General features: G+C 42.2%; 1 protein-coding gene across 1 annotated transcript in view; it reads left to right on the top strand.

The window, feature by feature from the left end:
* LOC111957403 (small G protein signaling modulator 1) overlaps positions 1-19,056 on the top strand; it is an 84,849-nt gene extending 65,793 nt beyond the window's left edge. The window contains exons 19-25 of the mRNA XM_023978203.2: positions 8,165-9,805; positions 9,926-10,050; positions 10,215-10,297; positions 10,999-11,108; positions 12,717-12,813; positions 13,403-13,570; positions 16,272-19,056. Of these exons, the coding sequence (XP_023833971.1) occupies positions 8,165-9,805; positions 9,926-10,050; positions 10,215-10,297; positions 10,999-11,108; positions 12,717-12,813; positions 13,403-13,570; positions 16,272-16,360 (2,313 nt within the window). The 3' untranslated portion in view covers positions 16,361-19,056. The remainder of the gene's footprint in view (positions 1-8,164; positions 9,806-9,925; positions 10,051-10,214; positions 10,298-10,998; positions 11,109-12,716; positions 12,814-13,402; positions 13,571-16,271) is intronic.
* Positions 19,057-19,312: the final 256 nt, after the last annotated feature.

Here is a 19,312-nt window from a genome sequence, read left to right on the forward strand (position 1 = left end):
TCACACCACCTCCTCCATTCTTCACGGTGGGAACCACACATGCGGAGATCAACCGTTCAACTACTCACAGAGACACGGCGGTTGGAACCAACATTTTTTAATTTGGACCAAAGGACAGATTTCCACCAGTCTAATGTCCATTGCTCGTGTTTCTTGGCCCAAGCAAATCTCTTCTTATTGGTGTCCTCTAGTAGTGGTTTCTTTGAAGCAATTTGACCATGATGGCCTGATTCACCCATTCTCCTCTAAATAGTTGATGTTGAGATGTGTCTGTTACTTGAACTCTGTGAAGCATTTATTTGGGCTGCAATCTGAGTTGCAGTTAACTCTAATTAACTTATCTCTGCAGCAGAGGTAACTCTGGGTCTTTCTTTCCTGTGGCGTTCCTCGTGAGAGACAGTTTCATCATAGCGCTTGATGGTTTTTGTGACTGCACTTGAAGAAACTTTAAAAGTTCTTGACATTTTCCAGATTGACTGATGTTCATGTCTTCAAGTAATGATGGACTGTTGTTTCTCTTTGCTTATTTTAGCTGTTCTTGCCATAATAGCTATTTGTTTTTTCACCAGATAGGGCTATCTTCTGTATACAACCCCTACCTTGTCACAGCACAACTGATTGGCTCAAACACATTTAGAAGGAAAGAAATTCTAGAAATTGACATTTTAACAAGGCACACCTGTTAATTGAAATGCATTCCAGGTGACTACCTCATGAAGCTGGTTGAGAGAATACCAAGAGTGTGCAAAGCTGTCATCAAGGCAAAGGGTGACTACTTTGAAGAATCTCAAATATAAAATACATTTAGCTTCGTTTTACACTATTTTGGTTACTACATGATTCCATGTGTTATTTCATAGTTTTGATGTCTTCACCATTATTCTACAATGAAGAAAATAGCAAAAATAAAGAAAAACCCTTGAATGAGTAGGTGTGTCCAAACTTTTGACTTTTCTGCTACTGTATCTGTAATAAAAGGTTAATAAAAATAATTACTACTGTGCATGGTTCTCCCTTCATTGCAACTTTTTCACTATGTTTTGGTAGTGACACATTTAGTGGGGTGATAAGGAATTCAGGTAAATATTTCAAATAGGCAATACACTCAAAGTGTGTGACTAATATATACTGTATGTTGGAATAGTTTTTCTTCCAACCCCCAATTTGCACCACTTCTGTAGAATGACTCATACACTAAAGCTGCTTAGTCCCTCAATACTGAAAAGTGAACTGTAGAACGATTGTCTCGCAATCACTATTTTCATGGAAATATGTTGTATTATGGCTTCAAGATAAACATCTAAGAGCGCCTCCAAAAGCTAGAAATCGTTACGACACACAATTTGTTGCTTTTTTTCATACAAAAATTCTTTCAATTTTTGTCATTCATACAACTATGATATTCCTAATGTTTCAAACCTATTTAATTACTCTAGTCCGGGGTTTCCCAAACTCAGTCCTCGGGAACCAAAGGGGTGCGTGTTTTGTTTTTTGACAGCTTTGATCAGCTGTGTTAGGGCAAAAACCAAAATGTGCACAGAGTTCTGGAAAATGTAAAAAAAAAGAAAATGATGGGGAAGGATAAAAATGATGGAATTCCAGTGTTGGTAGAAACAAATGTCAAAGCTGTGTCAAGTAAAGAAAAGCCAACTGTCCTAGGTGGTGCATTTGCAGTGGTTCATTGATGTCAGCACCTGTATGATGAGAGAAAGATGAGACGTTGGGAAAAGTTAAAAGGAGCATGGACATGTTTCAAAGAAAAAAGGGGAGTACGGAGAAGCTATGGATGCAGAGTTCTCCATGTATGATATGACAAGGGCGTTGGAGGGATGCGGACGGACTGCTCCTTGATAAAATAGGGTGTGTTATGTGATGTTTAACATGCACCGGACAGTGTGTTGGAAGGAGTGTTAGGGTTGTATAATAAGGTGCTGAGGACTGGGGTGATACCTGCTGGGTGGAAACGTGTGGTGGTCCAGAATTGTCAACGTGGTTTGAAGTGGACAATGGTACTTCTCTGGGAAGTGTGGTTAGTCCGGTGTTGTTCACCCTGATGGTAGATTATATATTTAAAAAGGTGGGACACGGACTTGGTGTGGCCTTGTATGCTGATGATGGGGCTGTATGGGAGAGAGGTAGGAATGTGAAATATGTGATGAGGAAGAAGCTGTGGGAGATGTGGAAGATTGGTCTCTAACATGGTGGTTTAGGACGTTCTGTGGCCAAGACCTGCTTTATGGTGTTTGTATAGGAGGAAGGTTAAAGATGTTAGGCTGCAAATATACGTTCAGGATATAGATCGGGTGTCTGAGTTGAAGTATTTAGGGTATGTGGTTTGATGAGAGGCTTACGTGGAAGAGACATGTTGAGTATATTGAAAATAGGGGAGGAAGGTGTTGAACCTCATGAGGGCAGTGGCAGGATATGATTGGGGGTTGTATAGACAAACACTGTTGTGTATGTATCAGGCATTGATCAGGTCATTTTAAGGATTATGGGTGCTTTGTATATGGATCGGCAGCCAAAACGGTACTACAGCGCCTGGATAGGATACAGTCAAGGGCCCTGAGAGTGTGTGTTGGTGCTTTCAGGACGACACCTGTTGAGGCATTGCAGGTGGATAGTGGGGAACTGGCACTGAGGATAAAGCGGGACAAACTTGCATTAGCGTACTCGGAAAGGTTGAAAAGGAGTTCAGAAAGATATGTTGGGACCGAGGAGTGGGTAAGCAGAAGGCGTACGGGTGGACAATTGGGCAGAAAGTGGTAGAATATGGACTAGGGGAGAGCGAGATAGGGCCGTCAATTGCATTGGGGAACGTTCCTCCGAGGTTGTTTCCGAAACCAAGTGTAGCTGTGGATATGATTGAGGGAAGGAGAGAATGGGGTGAGGACATGAGACGGCGTGTGGAGATGTATACATATATACACACTACCGTTCAAAAGTTTGGGGTCACTTAGAAATGTCCTTGTTTTTGAAAGAAAAGCAAATTTATTGTCCATTTTAAATTAACATCAAATTGATCAGAAATACAGTGTAGACATTGTTAATGTTGTAAATGACTATTGTAGCTGGAAACGGCTGATTTTTAATGGAATATCTACATAGGCTTACAGAGGCCCATTATCAGCAAACATCACTCCTGTGTTCCAATGGCACGTTGTGTTAGCTAATCCAAGTTTATCATTTTAAAAGGCTAATTGATCATTAGAAAACCCTTTTGCAATTATGTTAGCACAGCTGAAAGCTGTTATGCTGATTAAAGAAGCAATAAAACTGGCCTTCTTTAGACTAGTTGAGTATCTGGAGCATCAACATTTATGGGTTCGATTACAGGCTCAAAATGTCCAGAAACAAAGAACTTTCTTCTGTATCTCGTCAGTCTATTCATTCTGAGAAATGAAGACTATTCCATGTGAGAAATTGACAAGAAACTGAAGATCTCGAACACTGTGTACTACTCCCTTCACAGAACAGCGCAAACTGGCTCTAACCAGAATAGAAAGAGGAGTGGGAGGCCCCGGTGCACAACTGAGCAAGAGGACAAGTACATTAGAGTGTCTAGTTTGACAAACAGACACCTCACAAGTCCTCAGCTAGCAGCTTCATTAAACAGTATCCGCAAAACACTAGTGTGTGTGTGTATGTATGTATGTATGTATGTATGTATGTATGTATGTATGTATGTATGTATATATATATATATATATATATATATATGTATATATGTATATGTATATATATATATGCGTGTGTGTATGTGTATATACAGTTGAAGTTTACATACACCTTAGCCAAATACATTTAAACTCAGTTTTTCACAATTCCTGACATTTAATCCTAGTAAAGATTCCCTGTCTTAGGTCAGGTAGGATCACCACTTTATTTTAAGAATGCGAAATATCAGAAAAGTAGTAGAGAATGGTTTATTTCAGTTTTAATTTCTTTCATCACATTCCCAGTGGGTCAGAAGTTTACATACACTCAATTATTATTTGGTAGCATGGCCTTCAAATTGTTTAACTTGGGTAAAACGTTTCGGGTAGCCTTCCACAAGCTTCCCACAATAAGCTGGGTGAATTTTGTCCCATTCCTTCTGACAGAGCTGGTGTAACTGAGTCAGGTTTGTAGGCCTCCTTGCTCGCACACGCTTTTTCAGTTCTGCCCACAAATTTTCTATGGGATTGAGGTCAGGACTTTGTGATGGCCACTCCAATACCTTGACTTTGTTGTCCTTAAGCCATTTTGCCACATCTTTGGAAGTATGGTTGGGGTCTTTGTCCATTTGGAAGACCCATTTGTGACCAAGCTTTAACTTCCTGACTGTTGTTTTGAGATGTTGCTTCAATATATATTGTCCTACCTCATGATGCCATCTATTTTGTGAAGTGCACCAGTCCCTCCTGCAGCAAAGCACCCCCACAACATGATGCTGCCACCCCCAACACGGTTGGGATGGTGTTCTTCGGCTTGCAAGCCTCCCGCTTTTTCCTCCGAACATAACAATGGTCATTATGGCCTAACAGTTCTATTTTTGTTTCATCAGACCAGAGGACATTTCTCCAAAAAGTACGATCTTTGTCCCCATGTACAGTTGCAAACCGTAGTCTGGCTTTTTTATGGCGGTTTTGGAGCAGTGGCTTCTTCCTTGCTGAGTGGCCATTCAGGTTAGGTCGATATAGGACTCGTTTTACTGTGGATATAGATACTTAAGTATGTGTTTTCTCAGACATCTTCACAAGGTCCTTTGTTGTTGTTCTGGGATTGATTTGCACTTTTCGCACCAAAGTACGTTCATCTCTAGGAGACCGAACACGTCTCCTTCCTGAGCGGTATGACGGCTGCATGGTCCCATGGTGTTTATACTTGCGTACTATTGTTTGTACAGATGAACGTGGTACCTTCAGGCGTTTGGAAATTGCTTCCTAGGATGAACCAGACTTGTGGAGGTCTACCATTTTTTTTCTGAGGTCTTGGCTGATTTCTTTTGATTTTCCCATGATGTCAAGCAAAGAAGCTTGAAGATAGGCATTGAAATATCCACAGGTACACCTCCAATTGACTGAAATTATGTCAATTAGCCTATCAGAAGCTTCTAAAGCCATGACATAATTTTCTGGAATTTTCAGAAAGGCATAGTGTATGTAAACTTCTGACCCACTGGAATTGTGATACAGTGAATTCTAAGTGAAATAATCTGTCTGTAAGCAATTGTTGGAAAAACTACTTGTGTCATGCACAAAGTAGATGTCCTAACTGACTTGCCAAAACTATAGTTTGTTATCAAGAAATTTGTGGAGTGGTTAAAAAATGAGTTTTAATGACTCCAACCTAAGTGGATGTAACTTCCGACTTAAACTGTATATATACAGTGGGGAGAACAAGTATTTGATACACTGCCGATTTTGCAGGTTTTCCTACTTACAAAGCATGTAGAGGTCTGTAATTTTTATCACAGGTACACTTCAACTGTGAGAGACGGAATCTAAAACAAAAATCCAGAAAATCACATTGTATGATTTTTAAGTAATTAATTTGCATTTTATTGCATGACATAAGTATTTGATACATCAGAAAAGCAGAATTTAATATTTGGTACAGAAACCTTTGTTTGCAATTACAGAGATCATACGTTTCCTGTAGTTCTTGACCAGGTTTGCACACCTGCAGCAGGGATTTTGGCCCACTCCTCATACAGACCTTCTCGCAGATCCTTCAGGTTTTCGGGGCTGTCGCTGGGCAATACGGACTTTCAGCTCCCTCCAAAGATTTTTCTATTGGGTTCAGGTCTGGAGACTGGCTAGGCCACTCCAGGACCTTGAGATGCTTTCTTACGGAGCCACTCCTTAGTTGCCCTGGCTGTGTGTTTGGGTCGTTGTCATGCTGGAAGACCCAGCCACGACCTTTCTTCAATGCTCTTACTGAGGGAAGGAGGTTGTTGGCCAAGATCTCGCGATGCATGGCCCATCCATCCTCCCCTCATACGGTGCAGTCGTCCTGTCCCCTTTGCAGAAAAGCATCCCCAAGAATGATGTTTCCACCTCCAAGCTTCACGGTTAGGATGGTGTTCTTGGGTTGTACTAACCTTCTTCTTCCTCCAACACGGCGAGTGGAGTTTAGACCAAAAAGCTCTATTTTTGTCTCATCAGACCCACATGACCTTCTCCAATTCCTCCTCTGGACTCCCAGATGGTCATTGGCAAACTCAGACGGGCCTGGACATGCGCTGGCTTGAGGCAGGGGGACGCTTGCGTGCGCTGCAGGATTTTAATCCATGACGGCGTAGTGTGTTACTAATGGTTTTCTTTGAGACATGGTCCCAGCTCTCTTCAGGTCATTGACCAGGTCCTGCCGTTTAGTTCCTGGGCTGATCCCTCACCGTTCCCTCATGATCATTGAATGCCGCCACGAGGTGAGATCTTGCATGGAGCCCCAGACCGAGGGTGATTGACCGTCATCTTGAACTTCTTCCATTTTCTAATAATTGCGCCAACAGTTGTTGCCTTCTCACCAAGCTGCTTACCTATTGTCCTGTAGCCCATCCCAGCCTTGTGCAGGTCTACAATTTTATCCCTGATGTCCTTACACAGCTCTCTGGTCTTGGCCATTGTGGAGAGGTTGGAGTCTGTTTGATTGAGTGGGTGGACAGGTGTCTTTTATACAGGTAACGAGTTCAAACAGGTGCAGTTAATACAGGTAATGCGTGGAGAACAGGAGGGCTTCTTAAGGAAAAACTAACAGGTCTGTGAGAGCCGGAATTCTTACTGGTTGGTAGGTGATCAAATACTTATGTCATGCAATAAAATGCGAATTAATTACTTAAAAATCATACAATGTGATTTTCTGGATTTTTGTTTTAAATTCCGTCTCTCACAGTTGAAGTGTACCTATGATAAAAATTACAGACCTCTACATGCTTTGTAAGTAGGAAAACCTGCAAAATCGGCAGTGTATCAAATACTTGTTCTCCCCACTGTATATATATTTTTTATAAAATCGTTTTGTATTTGTTTTTAAGGATATATATATATATATACAGATGGTTCAAAGGATCCAGTCAGTGGTAGGGTGGGGGCAGGAGTGTATATCCCAGATTTCAATGTTAGAGTATGTAAGCGATTAACTGATTATGTGTCAGTGTAGGTTGCCGAGTTGATGGCCATGATTATAGGTTTGAGATGGGTGGAGGAGGTGAAACCATTCAGAGTGGTGATCTGTCCTGATTCAGCTGCAGTGTTGAGTAGTGTGAAGACAGGCAGGTCGGATAGGGGAGACTTGTGTATGGAGATGATGGAGCTGTTAATGGGATTGGAGAGGATGGGAGTGGTGGTAAGCTTTTGTTGGGTTCCTCCCCAAGTGGGTGTGGAGGGTAATGAGAAGGCTGATGTGGTGGCTAAGAGTGCGGTGAGGAGAGAGGGTAGATATTCAGGTCCTGATGGGCCGTAGGGAAGTTAAGTCCTTTATCCAGGCAAAAGGGATCGATCTTTGGCAAAGCGAGTGGGATGCTAATAGTGAGGGGAGGCAATTTTATTGCGTGCACCAGTCAGCTAAGGAAGAGGTGGGGAGCATGGGATGTCGTGCTGAATAGACTACAGTTTGGGCACACGGGTTTGAATGCCATTTTGTGGATGATTGGGAGACATGAAACAGGTCTGTGTGATGAGTGTTTAATGGAGGAAACGGTGGACCATGTGTTGATATTTTGTGAACTGTATGACGTAGATAGGGAGAGATTGTGTGAAAGGGTTAGAGAGGCTGGACGGGGTTGGGGTTTAGGTAGTGTAGTGGGGGGAGGAAGGGGAGGGAAATGTTGTCTAGGGCTCTATTTCACTTTCTTAGAGAAAATTGAATGAGGTAGGCCGTGACTGGCCTCACACTCCAGTACAGTAGGTGGCGGTGTATGCACCTTAAAAATTGTATGCGATCCACCAACCCAATCTCAAAGAAGAAGAAGAAAAGTTTGGGAAACCCTGCTCTAGTCTATTACAGTTATATTGATATTGTTATATTATGCGTAAAGGGATATTTTGCTTTTTTGAACCAGTATTCCTCAACCCCACACTATCTCGCCTGCTCAACCCCACTTTCTCTCGCCTGCTAGTTCTTCAGTTCACATCCTCCCATCCCTTAGACTAGCCTGCTTCCCTTTGGCTTGTTCTTTTAGGTGTTTGAGTCTGTGGAGGAGGTGGATCAGATCGAGACCGAGCCCAAGAGCAAAGAGGCCAAACAGGTGCCCAAGATCCCCAATGGAGGAGCCCTGCCCAACGGGACCAGCTCCCCAGACTCGGGGCACCCCTCCTCTCGCAACTTCTCAGTCACCTCGGGCCTGTCAGACCGCTCTCTGAGCACAGAGGACAGCACTGCACCTGACACCACCCCTAAAAACATCACCAGCACTCCTCCACAGTTGGCCCCAGCCCCACAGAGCCCAGTCAAAGCCCATGAGGAAGAGTTGGAGGCAGACAGCCCAAAAGCCCAACCCCCGGCCCTGCAGGAGGAGAAGGACCTCCAGGCCAAGGACCCATCAGAGAAGGAGGAAAAAGAGAGTGCGACCGAAGTGACCCAGAAGATTGAGGGCAACGAAAAAGAAGTGCCAGATATAGAAATAGACAAAAATATAGTGACAGTAGAGCCAGTGGAAACAGAAATGCCAGAAGTAGAAATTGACAAAAAGACAGAGAAGACAGAGGTGCCAGAGATTGAAATGGACAAAAAAACTGAGACAAGGGAGGACAAGGCAGCAGACCTAGGTGCGTTAGAGAGCCAGAAAATAGAGGCAGAAAATACTTCCGTGACTGAACCTGCCGAGACAGAAGAGGTAAGGATCAATGAAAAGGGGGACATTGAGTTACCGAAAGCAGAAGTGGATGCTGTAGAAGAAAGGGTGGAGTCCAAAACAGATGAGTTCAAAACAACGGAGGCTAAAGTGCCTGAGACCGAAGTGGTGAAAATGTTGGATGGAGAGCCAACCATGCTAGCAGACACAGAGGAGTTGCAGTCACTGGTACCAGAGACATTGAAAACTCGAGAGTCAAGAGAAACCGAAGACGAAGGATCAGAACCAGAGTCTGTAGATCCAGAAAAGAATGAAACATCCCAAACAAACCATAGAGAGCCAAAAGAGGAGAAGGCATTGACATCAACGATGACTGCAGAAGCAATGGAGGACAAGACATCAGAACTCGAGGATGAGCGAACTTCAGAGGCTGGAGAAACAAAGAGTGCTGAAACATCAGAAGTGAAGGAAGCCGAAGGAAAGACTATGGAAAAGACAGAAACTCAGAAAGAAGTAGAAGCCAATGAGACTTTAAAATTTGAAGAGGTAACCGAAAATGTGGAGGACATTATAAAATCTAAGGAAGTGGGAAAAAGCGAGGAGGAGGAGACCAAGCGGCCAGAGACGGAGAGGAATATAAGCCCCGAGGCAGACGCAAGGGTGGCAAGGGCAATGGAAGCATTTGGTAGCACCACCCAGAGTGAGGAGGCTCTGGCCACCACAGAATCTGAGGAGTCTCCTTCAGCCATTGAGATGGCAAAAGTCTCCATTGCCCCACTGTGGGACAGGATGGGTCCGTGCGCTAGTTCCGGGGTCGGGGCTGCTCTCTCTGAGGGCTCAGTCCCCCATCTGGAGCTCCAACTGGAGGAGGAGGAGCAGTGCAAAACCAGCCCAGAGGGCACAGAGTCCAACTTGTCTGAGGAGCCTGAGATGGAGAGCATCTACCCACAAATTGACTCACTGACCGTGGGCAGACAGCTGAAAAACGAGGACATCTCTCCAGTGTCATCCATCGGAACCACCTATTCTGTAGGCACTTGGCATTTTATTTTCAGAATAATCAAGATTTATTTTGGTTTTTGGTTTTACAGTTACGAGTAAGTTATGCTTTAACATTTTGTGTGTGGGGGGGTTGCGCCTTTGTTGTAGCAAGAGCTTTTGGACATGTACACGATGAACCTGCACCGCATTGAGAAGGATGTCCAGCGATGTGACAGAAACTACTGGTACTTTACCCCTGCCAACCTGGAGAAACTGCGCAACATCATGTGCAGGTAAAATAAAAACCATGTCTTTCATGATTCTCTAGTGCTCTTTTGCAGAAAGGTTTGGAAATAATCTATGACTCATTATGTTATGTGTGGAGCTCAATGTCAAATGGGAAAATAGGAAGAATGAATGAGTTACACCCACACATGATGCTGACTTCTCTTCTCAGCTATATCTGGCAGCACCTGGAGATTGGCTATGTGCAGGGCATGTGTGACCTGCTGGCTCCCCTCCTTGTCATTCTGGATGATGGTGAGTTAACCCCGTTGAGTCAAGGCTGTTCCTCCCTCACTCTCCTCCTTGGTATTTGCGATATGAATTCTGCGATGGAAGAAAAATGTGTCAACCTTCAAGATTATTTTGCCTTCGGAAATTTGATTTGATCAGTCCTTTTTTTAACTCGCACACATACAGATGTAGGATCTTAATTTGATCACTCTTTTGTTGCTGAAAATTGCAGGAAGTGCAGATGAGCTTCGTGATTGACATAATTTCACTGAAAACCCACACTAACGCACGGTTACATTAACGGTATTTCACTTCATGTAGTCTACTTTTGGCCAGTTAATAGCCTAACCACCGATCAAGGAACATAACGGACTAAACATTCAAATCCTGTTTCGACAGGATTACTTTTCTGTGGCAATAGGTCAAATTAAGATTCTACATAAGCTTAGTCAAACAACAATCAGTCAATGAAACTCATCATAGACTAGCTCTATATCATACGGCGGTATTGGAATGTAAAGAAAGAGTACAATGAATATAATCTTATGAAACAGAGGACAGGGATACTGTTGTGCTTCGGGGAGGACAGCAGAAATGGCGATGGAAGTGGACCGCTCAACATTTCTCTGTCTTTCCTCAATCTCTCTCCTGGTCTTTCCTCATCTCTCCCTGTGTCTTTTTTCTCTCTTTCTCTCTCACTCTCACACTCACTCACTCTTACTCAGAGGCCATGGCCTTCAGCTGTTTCACTGAGCTCATGAAGCGGATGAATCAGAACTTCCCCCATGGCGGTGGCATGGACACTCAATTTGCCAACATGCGCTCTCTCATCCAGGTGAGGCCACAGAGACACTTTGTAACTTCTATATATACACTAATGTATGTATTCAGACCCTTGACTTTTTCCACATTTTGTTACATTACAGCTTTATTCTAAAATGAAGGGAAAAAACAATTTAATTCATCAATCTACACACAATAGTCCATAATGACGAAGCAAAAACAGGTTTTTAGAAATGTTTGCACATTTTTTGTAAATGTATACAAAAATAAACTGAAAAATCACATTTACATTTAGTATTCAGACCCTTTACAGTTTTTTTAGGTATAACGCTACAAGCTTGGCACACCTATATTTGGGGAGTTTCTCCCATTCTTCTCTGCAGAGCCTCTCAAGCTCTGTCAGGTTGGATGGGGAGCATCTCGGCACAGCTATTGTCAGATGTCTCCAGAGATGTTCTATCGGGTTCAAGTCTGGGCTCTGGCTGGGCCACTTAAGGACATTCAGAGACTTTTCCCGAAGCCACTCCTGCGTTGTCTTGGCTATGTGCTTAGGGTCGTTGTCCTGTTGGAAGTTGAACCTTCGCCCCCAGTCTGAGGTCCTGAGCGCTCTGGAGCAGGCTTTCATCAAGGATCTCTCTGTACTTGGCTCTGTTAGTTTTTCCCTCGATCCTGACTAGTCTCCCAGTCCATGCCACTGAAAAACATCCCCACAGCATGATGCTGCCACCACCATGCTTCACTGTAGGTATGGTGCCAGGTTTCCTCCAGACATGACGCTTGGCATTCAGGCCAAAGAGTTCAATCTTGGTTTCATCAGACCAGAAAATCTTGTTTCTCGTGGTCTGAGAGTCCTTTAGGTGCCTTTTGGCAAACTGCAAGCAGGCTGTCATGTGCCTTTTACTGAGGAGTGGCTTCCGTCTGGTCACTTTACAATAAAGGCCTGATTGGTGGAGTGCTGCAGAGATGGTTGTACTTCTGGAAGGTTCTCCAATCTCCACAGAGGAACTCTGGAGCTCTGTCAGAGTGACCATCGGGTTCTTGGTCACCTCCCTGACCAAGGCCCTTCTCCCCGATTGCTCAGTTTGGGCGGACGGACAGTTCTAGGAAGAGTCTTGGTGGTTCCTAACTTCTTCCAATTAATAATGATGGAGGACACTGTGTCCTTGGGGACCTTCAACGCTGAATACATTTTTCGGTACCCTTCCCCAGATCTGTGTCTCGAAACAATCCTGTCTCGGAGCTCTACGGACATTTCCTTAAACCTCATGACTTGGTTTTTGCTCTGACATGCACTGTCAACTGTGAGACCTTATAGAGCCAGGTGTGTGCCTTTCCATATCATGTCCAATCAATTAAATTGACCACAGAAACATCTCAAGGATGATCAATGGAAACAGGATGCACCAACAAAGGAGGGACCAACTCCATATTAACTCCCATTATACTTTTAGTCAAATAGTGTATATTTTGGCATGCATCCAGTTGTTTTCATGAATAGTAGGATACAGTGAATATAACACATCCAACTTTGTTCTCCACTAACTTCCCCCTCCTCTCTTCCCGACCCTTTTCCTCTACTCCCCCCAACCCATCCCTCTTCCTTCAACTGTCTGTGTGCCCTCTCTCCTACTCCTTCCTCTCTCCTCTTACCTCTCTGTAGATCCTGGATTCGGAGCTCTTTGAGCTCATGCACCAAAATGGCGACTACACCCACTTCTACTTCTGCTACCGATGGTTCCTTCTAGACTTAAAGCGTGGTAATAATGACATCCTGCTATTAGGGGATTTTATACCATAGCAAATGCCAATTAAACTTAGGGGAGAGTGTTTTCATACCGTCAACCAAATGTCAAACAGCAAAGAGGAAGGCTAACAAGACCTAGTTCTAATGAGCCGTTTCCACATAAAAGATATGGCAGGCAGTAAGATCACTCAGGAAAAACAGGCCCACCTGGGTAACTAGGGGGCCCTGCCTTGGTTGGGTAACTGATTCAGGGTCAGCCCTAGCCTTTTGGGGGCCCTAAGCGAGAATTGGTTGGGGGGCCTACCCACCTGGCAGGGAAAATATTTTAGTTGCCCCCCCCCCCCCTCTTGACGGCGGAGAGAGAGTTCATTTTCTGCAATTGTACACATTTTGCCATGGGGCGGAGAGTCATTTTTTTTTCCGTTTTAAAGCCAATTACCTGAAATTCGACACATTTTGCCATGACTTATGCCATGTTATTGATATCTGAGTGAGAGTGACTAACAACATCAATGGGGGCCACCCGGGGCCTATGATTTGTTAATCCGGCTCTGCCATACCACACCTGACTTCTGCATCCACTGTATCTTTTTCTCTCTCAGAGCTGGTGTATGACGATGTGTTTGCGGTGTGGGAGACCATCTGGGCAGCGAAGTACGCCTCCTCTGGCCACTTTGTCCTCTTCATCGCTCTGGCACTGGTGGAGGTCTACCGGGACATCATTCTGGAGAACAACATGGACTTCACCGACATCATTAAGTTTTTCAACGGTACATTGTCTTAACAATGAATCAACATTCATTCAATTGTTTGTGGAGCATTGGAAGTCTGGAGTCTTTCTTCATACAGTTACACTAGTTTAAAAGTTACCCATCACTGCGACGCAGGTGGTTTTAAGAAGATCAAACTTAAATCGAGCCTGCTCCCACAGTGCTACAGTGTGACGCTAGCAAAAAAAAACGAAAACATTTCAACCAGCATATCGAGAGTTTAGGACAGTGGAATCACAGTGGAGTCAACACTACGTGTTGTTGTTACTCGACTGTCGAGTTGATTTCCGTTAACTCTATGAGTGAAAAAGACATGGGTGGGGCCTCATTATTCTTCCCAGAATGCTTTGTTGCAGGTAGATTTTGTTTAATAGATTGTTTTAGTATCTACGTTTCTGCATGCACATTGATTGATTAATTGATCTTATACGATACAAAGATAAATAACTTACATTTTTCTAAACGAATCCAATCTGTAAATGGTTGGATTTATTGCACCTGTTACTAAAATGGTTGTTCCAGTTTAGATGGTTTAGGTAGTCTTGTTTATCAAGTCCTTCACCATTGCAGTCATTCTGAATGCAGGTTGTGGGTGATAAAATATTCATAGTGTTGAATATCCTCGCTCTGGCTGGATTCCAATAGGAATTACTAATCACTTCACTAACCATCTTATTGTGACATGCAGGTCAGATGTGGCCCATGAGCCACTATTTTCAGACCACAATGCTGGGGATAACCAGGCTACAACTAAAGGGCTTATAAAATGTATAATATATGGTCATAGAGGGTTTATTTTTAATTGAAAGACTCACTTAGGTAATCACTTGGTTAAGGCTTCAGGACTAGTTATTGAATGCAACAACCATGGCTCTGTCACTAACAACACAGTCATGGGTGGGTATCTCTCACATTCACTTGAAAGGCATGCTGGGAATTCTGCAACAAAAAAATCCTTTATTTAACTAGGCAAGTCAGTTAAGAACAAATTCTTATTTACAATGACGGCCTAGGAACAGTGGGTTAACTTCCTTGTTCAGGGGCAGAACGACAGATTTTTACCTTGTCAGCTCGGGGATTCGATCTTGCAACCTTTTGGTTACTAGTCCAACGCTCTAACCACTGAGGGGCCTCCCACTCCTCTTTCTATTCTGGTTAGGGCTAGTTTGCACTGTTCTGTGACTGGAGTAGTACACAGCTCTGTACGAGATCTCCAGTTTCTTGGCAGTTTTTCGCATGGAATAGCCTTCATTTCTCAGAACAAGAATAGACTGACGAGTTTCAGAAGAAAGTTCTTTGTTTCTGGCCATTTTGAGCCTGTAATCGAACCCACAAATGCTGATGCTCCAGATACTCAACTAGTCTAAAGAAGGCCAGTTTTATTGCTTCTTTAATCAGCACAACAGTTTTCAGCTGTGTTAACATAATTGCAAAAGGGTTTTCTAATGATCAATTAGCCTTTTAAAATGATAAACTTAGATTAGCTAACACAACGTGCCATTGGAACACAGGAGTGATTGTTGCTGATAATGGGCCTCTGTACGCCTATGTAGATATTCCATAAAAAAAATCTGCCTTTTCCAGCTACAATAGTCATTTACAACATTAACAATGTCTACACTGTATTTCTGATCGATTTTATGTTATTTTAATGGACAAAAAAAATGCTTTTCTTTCAAAAACAAGGACATTTCTAAGTGACCCCAAATTTTTGAACAGTAGTGTAATTTCAACATATTTATTGTATCAAATGGTAGCCTACAATAGCATATAAATGAATAGGCTACTTGATGGCCAACAGAGGCAAATGTACAGTATCAGTTTCATTGAGGACTTTTTCCCATAAAAAGAACCACGCGAAGGAGTTCCAAAACTTCCATTTCAAATTTCAATTCGGGCAGCTCCCAAGACCCAAGAACTGAGCATGCATAAAACACTTAGCTTGATACCGTTTTCTTTAAGCAAAGTCAACATTAGAATGCAGTTTAAACCAAGTCAACATTAGAATGCAGTTTAAACCACCTCAGAGCAAATGTATGTAATTCGCTACAAGTCGTTTCCCACTGCTGCTTTGTCTCCACTAAGTGTGTGCGTGCTGCTCCCTCTCCTCTCGCTCACACGACTCAGACAAGTTTCCCATCAAAGTGGAAACTTGAGGCCCAACATAACAATCCTGTCACAACAGACAATGCCATTAACATTGTGAATGCTGAACATTGTGAATGGGATTATATTTTCCCGCTGTACCCAAACTTGAACTGAACCGTGACCCCAAAACCGCACTACTTTCCAAACCATGGGTTTGGTGAACCATTACACACCTATGGGTCACATATCATTTCTAAGAACATTTTACATTTAACACTGTGAGTGTCTAAATTCTGATCTCAAATTGTATGTGTACAGTACTACAGTATACCTTTTTTTATGGTAAACTGTAGATTACAGATGAATTTTTGATGTGGAGCATTCCACTGCTTTAATTTCCTAGAGAAATCTAAAAGTTTTTTATTTTTTTTGTAATTTCCCACTTTGTCAATAGCTGAAAGGCAAATAATAATGTTGAATGAGTACCTGTGCTGAGTAAGTTAATGGTTCAATGAATAACACACACACACAAAATAAATATGGTATTATAGCCTTGTGCACCAATGTTGGAAGTGGTCCAGCGGGAATGAAATCTTCTCTCATCTCCTTTCAGAAATGGCTGAGCATCACAACAGCAAGCAGATCCTGACACTGGCCCGGGAACTGGTGTGCAAGGTGCAGACTCTCATTGAGAACAAGTGATCTCCAGGAGTCATCCACTTCTCTTCCTCTTCCCCAACAGTCTTTCTCAAACATAGAGATAGATAGAGGACTCATATTTGTATCTGTTCCATTATAGCGTCTGTGACAGCATGGGCAGTGCCGTTGAGGCTATCTCCATTTCAAAGTAGTCCATTTTCTTCTTTACGATTGGCTGATCCCTCCTGATGACACGGTGCTGCCCATGCTAAATCAGCGTTTTGGCTAATAGAGACCTCTATCGTTCTCTATGGTCAGTTTGAACAGCTGCAACCGAACAGAGAGATCAGGGTCCAGTTCATTAGGCACCGAATGGAAAAAAACAGACGTAGGGAGGCACTACTTAGACTAGTCCTATAAGAAACTGTCACTTTCATTTTCAGTCACCAAATGTTTTAAAACGTTTTCAATTGCGTGCCTTGATGAACATGACTGAGATGTGCTCCACTGTTCACTACCTTCTCCTTATCTATGTAATACCAGCCAGGGTATAACATTTCATGCTATACCGGTACTCTGTCATTTCAGGTCATGTCATGGAACACCAAGGGAATGGTGACTTTTACCTCCAGTTATTCTGTCAGTGAAAGTTTGATTTATTTTTAATTGTTAACTGTGACATATACTTAGTCATCATAGGATGTGTATGTGGTATGCCTTGTATACACTGGCCTGTCTTGATTGAAGTGGGGTTAGAATATACAGACCCAGTTCAAATGAATATAGAAAAAAAATTCTGCCATAGTTACTCAAGAACTGAATATCGGTTAACCATTTTATTTCATTTTGTCAAAATAAGATTAACAATTAGTCCTGGAATATTTTAAGATGTGATAGTTACCATGAATCTTTACTAAATGCAATTCAGTACAGGGGTAGGATTAACCTGGTTGAGTGAAATGTCCATAATGTTGGAGTTTAAACTTACATTTACAGCCTGTCTGGAGCAGTAGTTTACCTGCGTAAATTAGTTGACAGATAAGGTCCCTACCAGATGTGTTGAATAAGTAGACTACCTCATAAGTAACCTTGTCCCAAGTAAGTTGTTATTGCATGTAGGTAGGTGTTATATCACAATATATTTGAGAATTTCTTTAAACTGAAATGAAGAAAAATTATTAATTGGGTTGCTTAAAGCTGAAATCAGCAGTAGAAACAATAACAAAGCAATTTCCCCACCCCTGTTTTGGTAAAAATCTGAGGGATGGGGTTTGAGAAATGTAACCACTCTCAAATTCATAGACAGAGCTATGGATGCAAGGACTGATCCATCCATGATACATTTATTTAACTAGAAAAGTCCGTTAAGAATTCTTATTTACAATGACGGCCTACCCCGGCCAAACCTGGACGACGCCGGGCCAATTGTGCGCCGCCCTATGGGACTCCCGATCACGGCCGTTTTTTTCCTCTTCCTTTCATCTTTGATTAAATCACTGGTTTCTACATCATTTGTATTTGTTAAACTCCCAAATCAGCCAGGTCCTAACAGACACTTGCCACTTGTCTGTATCCCCTGTAAACCTGTGTGTATGGGCACGACGTGTGGCACTGCACACTGGTAGGAGTCATGAATCAGTTGGAACCTTGTCAGTCATTTAGTAATGGACAGAGTTTTGAGTATTTCTCATTCTGCCTTTTGTCTATTCTATATTATGTCTCTGTATACTGTCGTGTATTAATTGTACTTTAATGAGAACTACACAAAGGCAATTTTAAACCTTCAACCTTCAAAACATATTTATGATACATATATGATCGTACATGTGACTTATAGTTGTCTGAGCAGAAATGGGTCCCAAAAAAACAGTTGACTATTTAACATTGGTCTTATTTCTTTTTAAATTATTGATATACTCCGGTGAGCCACTCTATATTATGTCAGCTGTGTTGCTTTCTCAGAACCTCGTCTTGTCTTCTGGCATTTCATGTTCCACTGTTCTTTTTATCCACTTCTTCATGTTTTTTGTTTGTCTTTTGGAGAGGTGGTTGGCTGCATTTGCAGAGAGAGTGGAAATAGGGTTCCAAAAGGAATGATGTATTCAGTTTTGCTTTACAAGTTGGAACATAATGGTGAATATCCTACTAGATACCCCAGCTATTGTGCTCTGTGACAATTGCCAATCATGGTTGCCAATTGAAGGTTGGGGGATGCTTAGATCCCTGGCCAGCAAGATCAAGACGGATATTGATATGGCCTTAGAAATCCATCTAAAACGGGTGAATCTAGGAAACAGATGAAGGATTAGGGTGTTTTACTATATCTTGAAGTAGCCTGGCTAGTTAAGATTTTTGTGGGGAACATGTGTGCGCTTTCATTCCCTTAAACGAATGCTAATTGTAAATGAATATATTTGGTGAACCACCGTTCCTGTTTTCCATTGCCTAGGTAGAACATCATTTCAGTTCTACCAGTGTTGTTTCATGAATGTGTTGACACCTGTTGCATTGAGTATTGATGGTTCTCTGTGAAGGCAAACTGCTGTATGTTACACCAGAATTAGAAAACCAAACAATTGTATTATCTTCTAACATCTATTTATTAGTTAACATATTTATTTATTTATTCATGAAGTTTCTGCTTTTGTATGTAAAGGTTATATACTTGTTACTTTGTGGTCAGTAAAAGAAAATATAATGAAAACAATCAAATTCTAAATATATAGATATTAAATGGTATATGTATTTGTAAAAAAAAATGTATGGAATGATTCTTATTTTTCCAATTGCCTTTCTTAGATGTATTTCTGCAGCTCATATTTTGAGCACTACATTACACAAGCATGAATGGCATCTCCACCAACAATGACATTTAGAATTTTAACATTTTTGTTTCGCAACAGAAACAGTTCAGGGGTGATGGTGGGTCACTAGCCTTGTGTGTCAGTCAGGCTACTAGGCATCAGACTAACATTTTTGGCTTTATGATTTTAGAGGCATGCATTAGTATTTTTC

Source organism: Salvelinus sp. IW2-2015, linkage group LG33, assembly GCF_002910315.2.
Source record: "Salvelinus sp. IW2-2015 linkage group LG33, ASM291031v2, whole genome shotgun sequence".
NCBI classification, from domain to species: Eukaryota; Metazoa; Chordata; class Actinopteri; order Salmoniformes; family Salmonidae; genus Salvelinus; species Salvelinus sp. IW2-2015.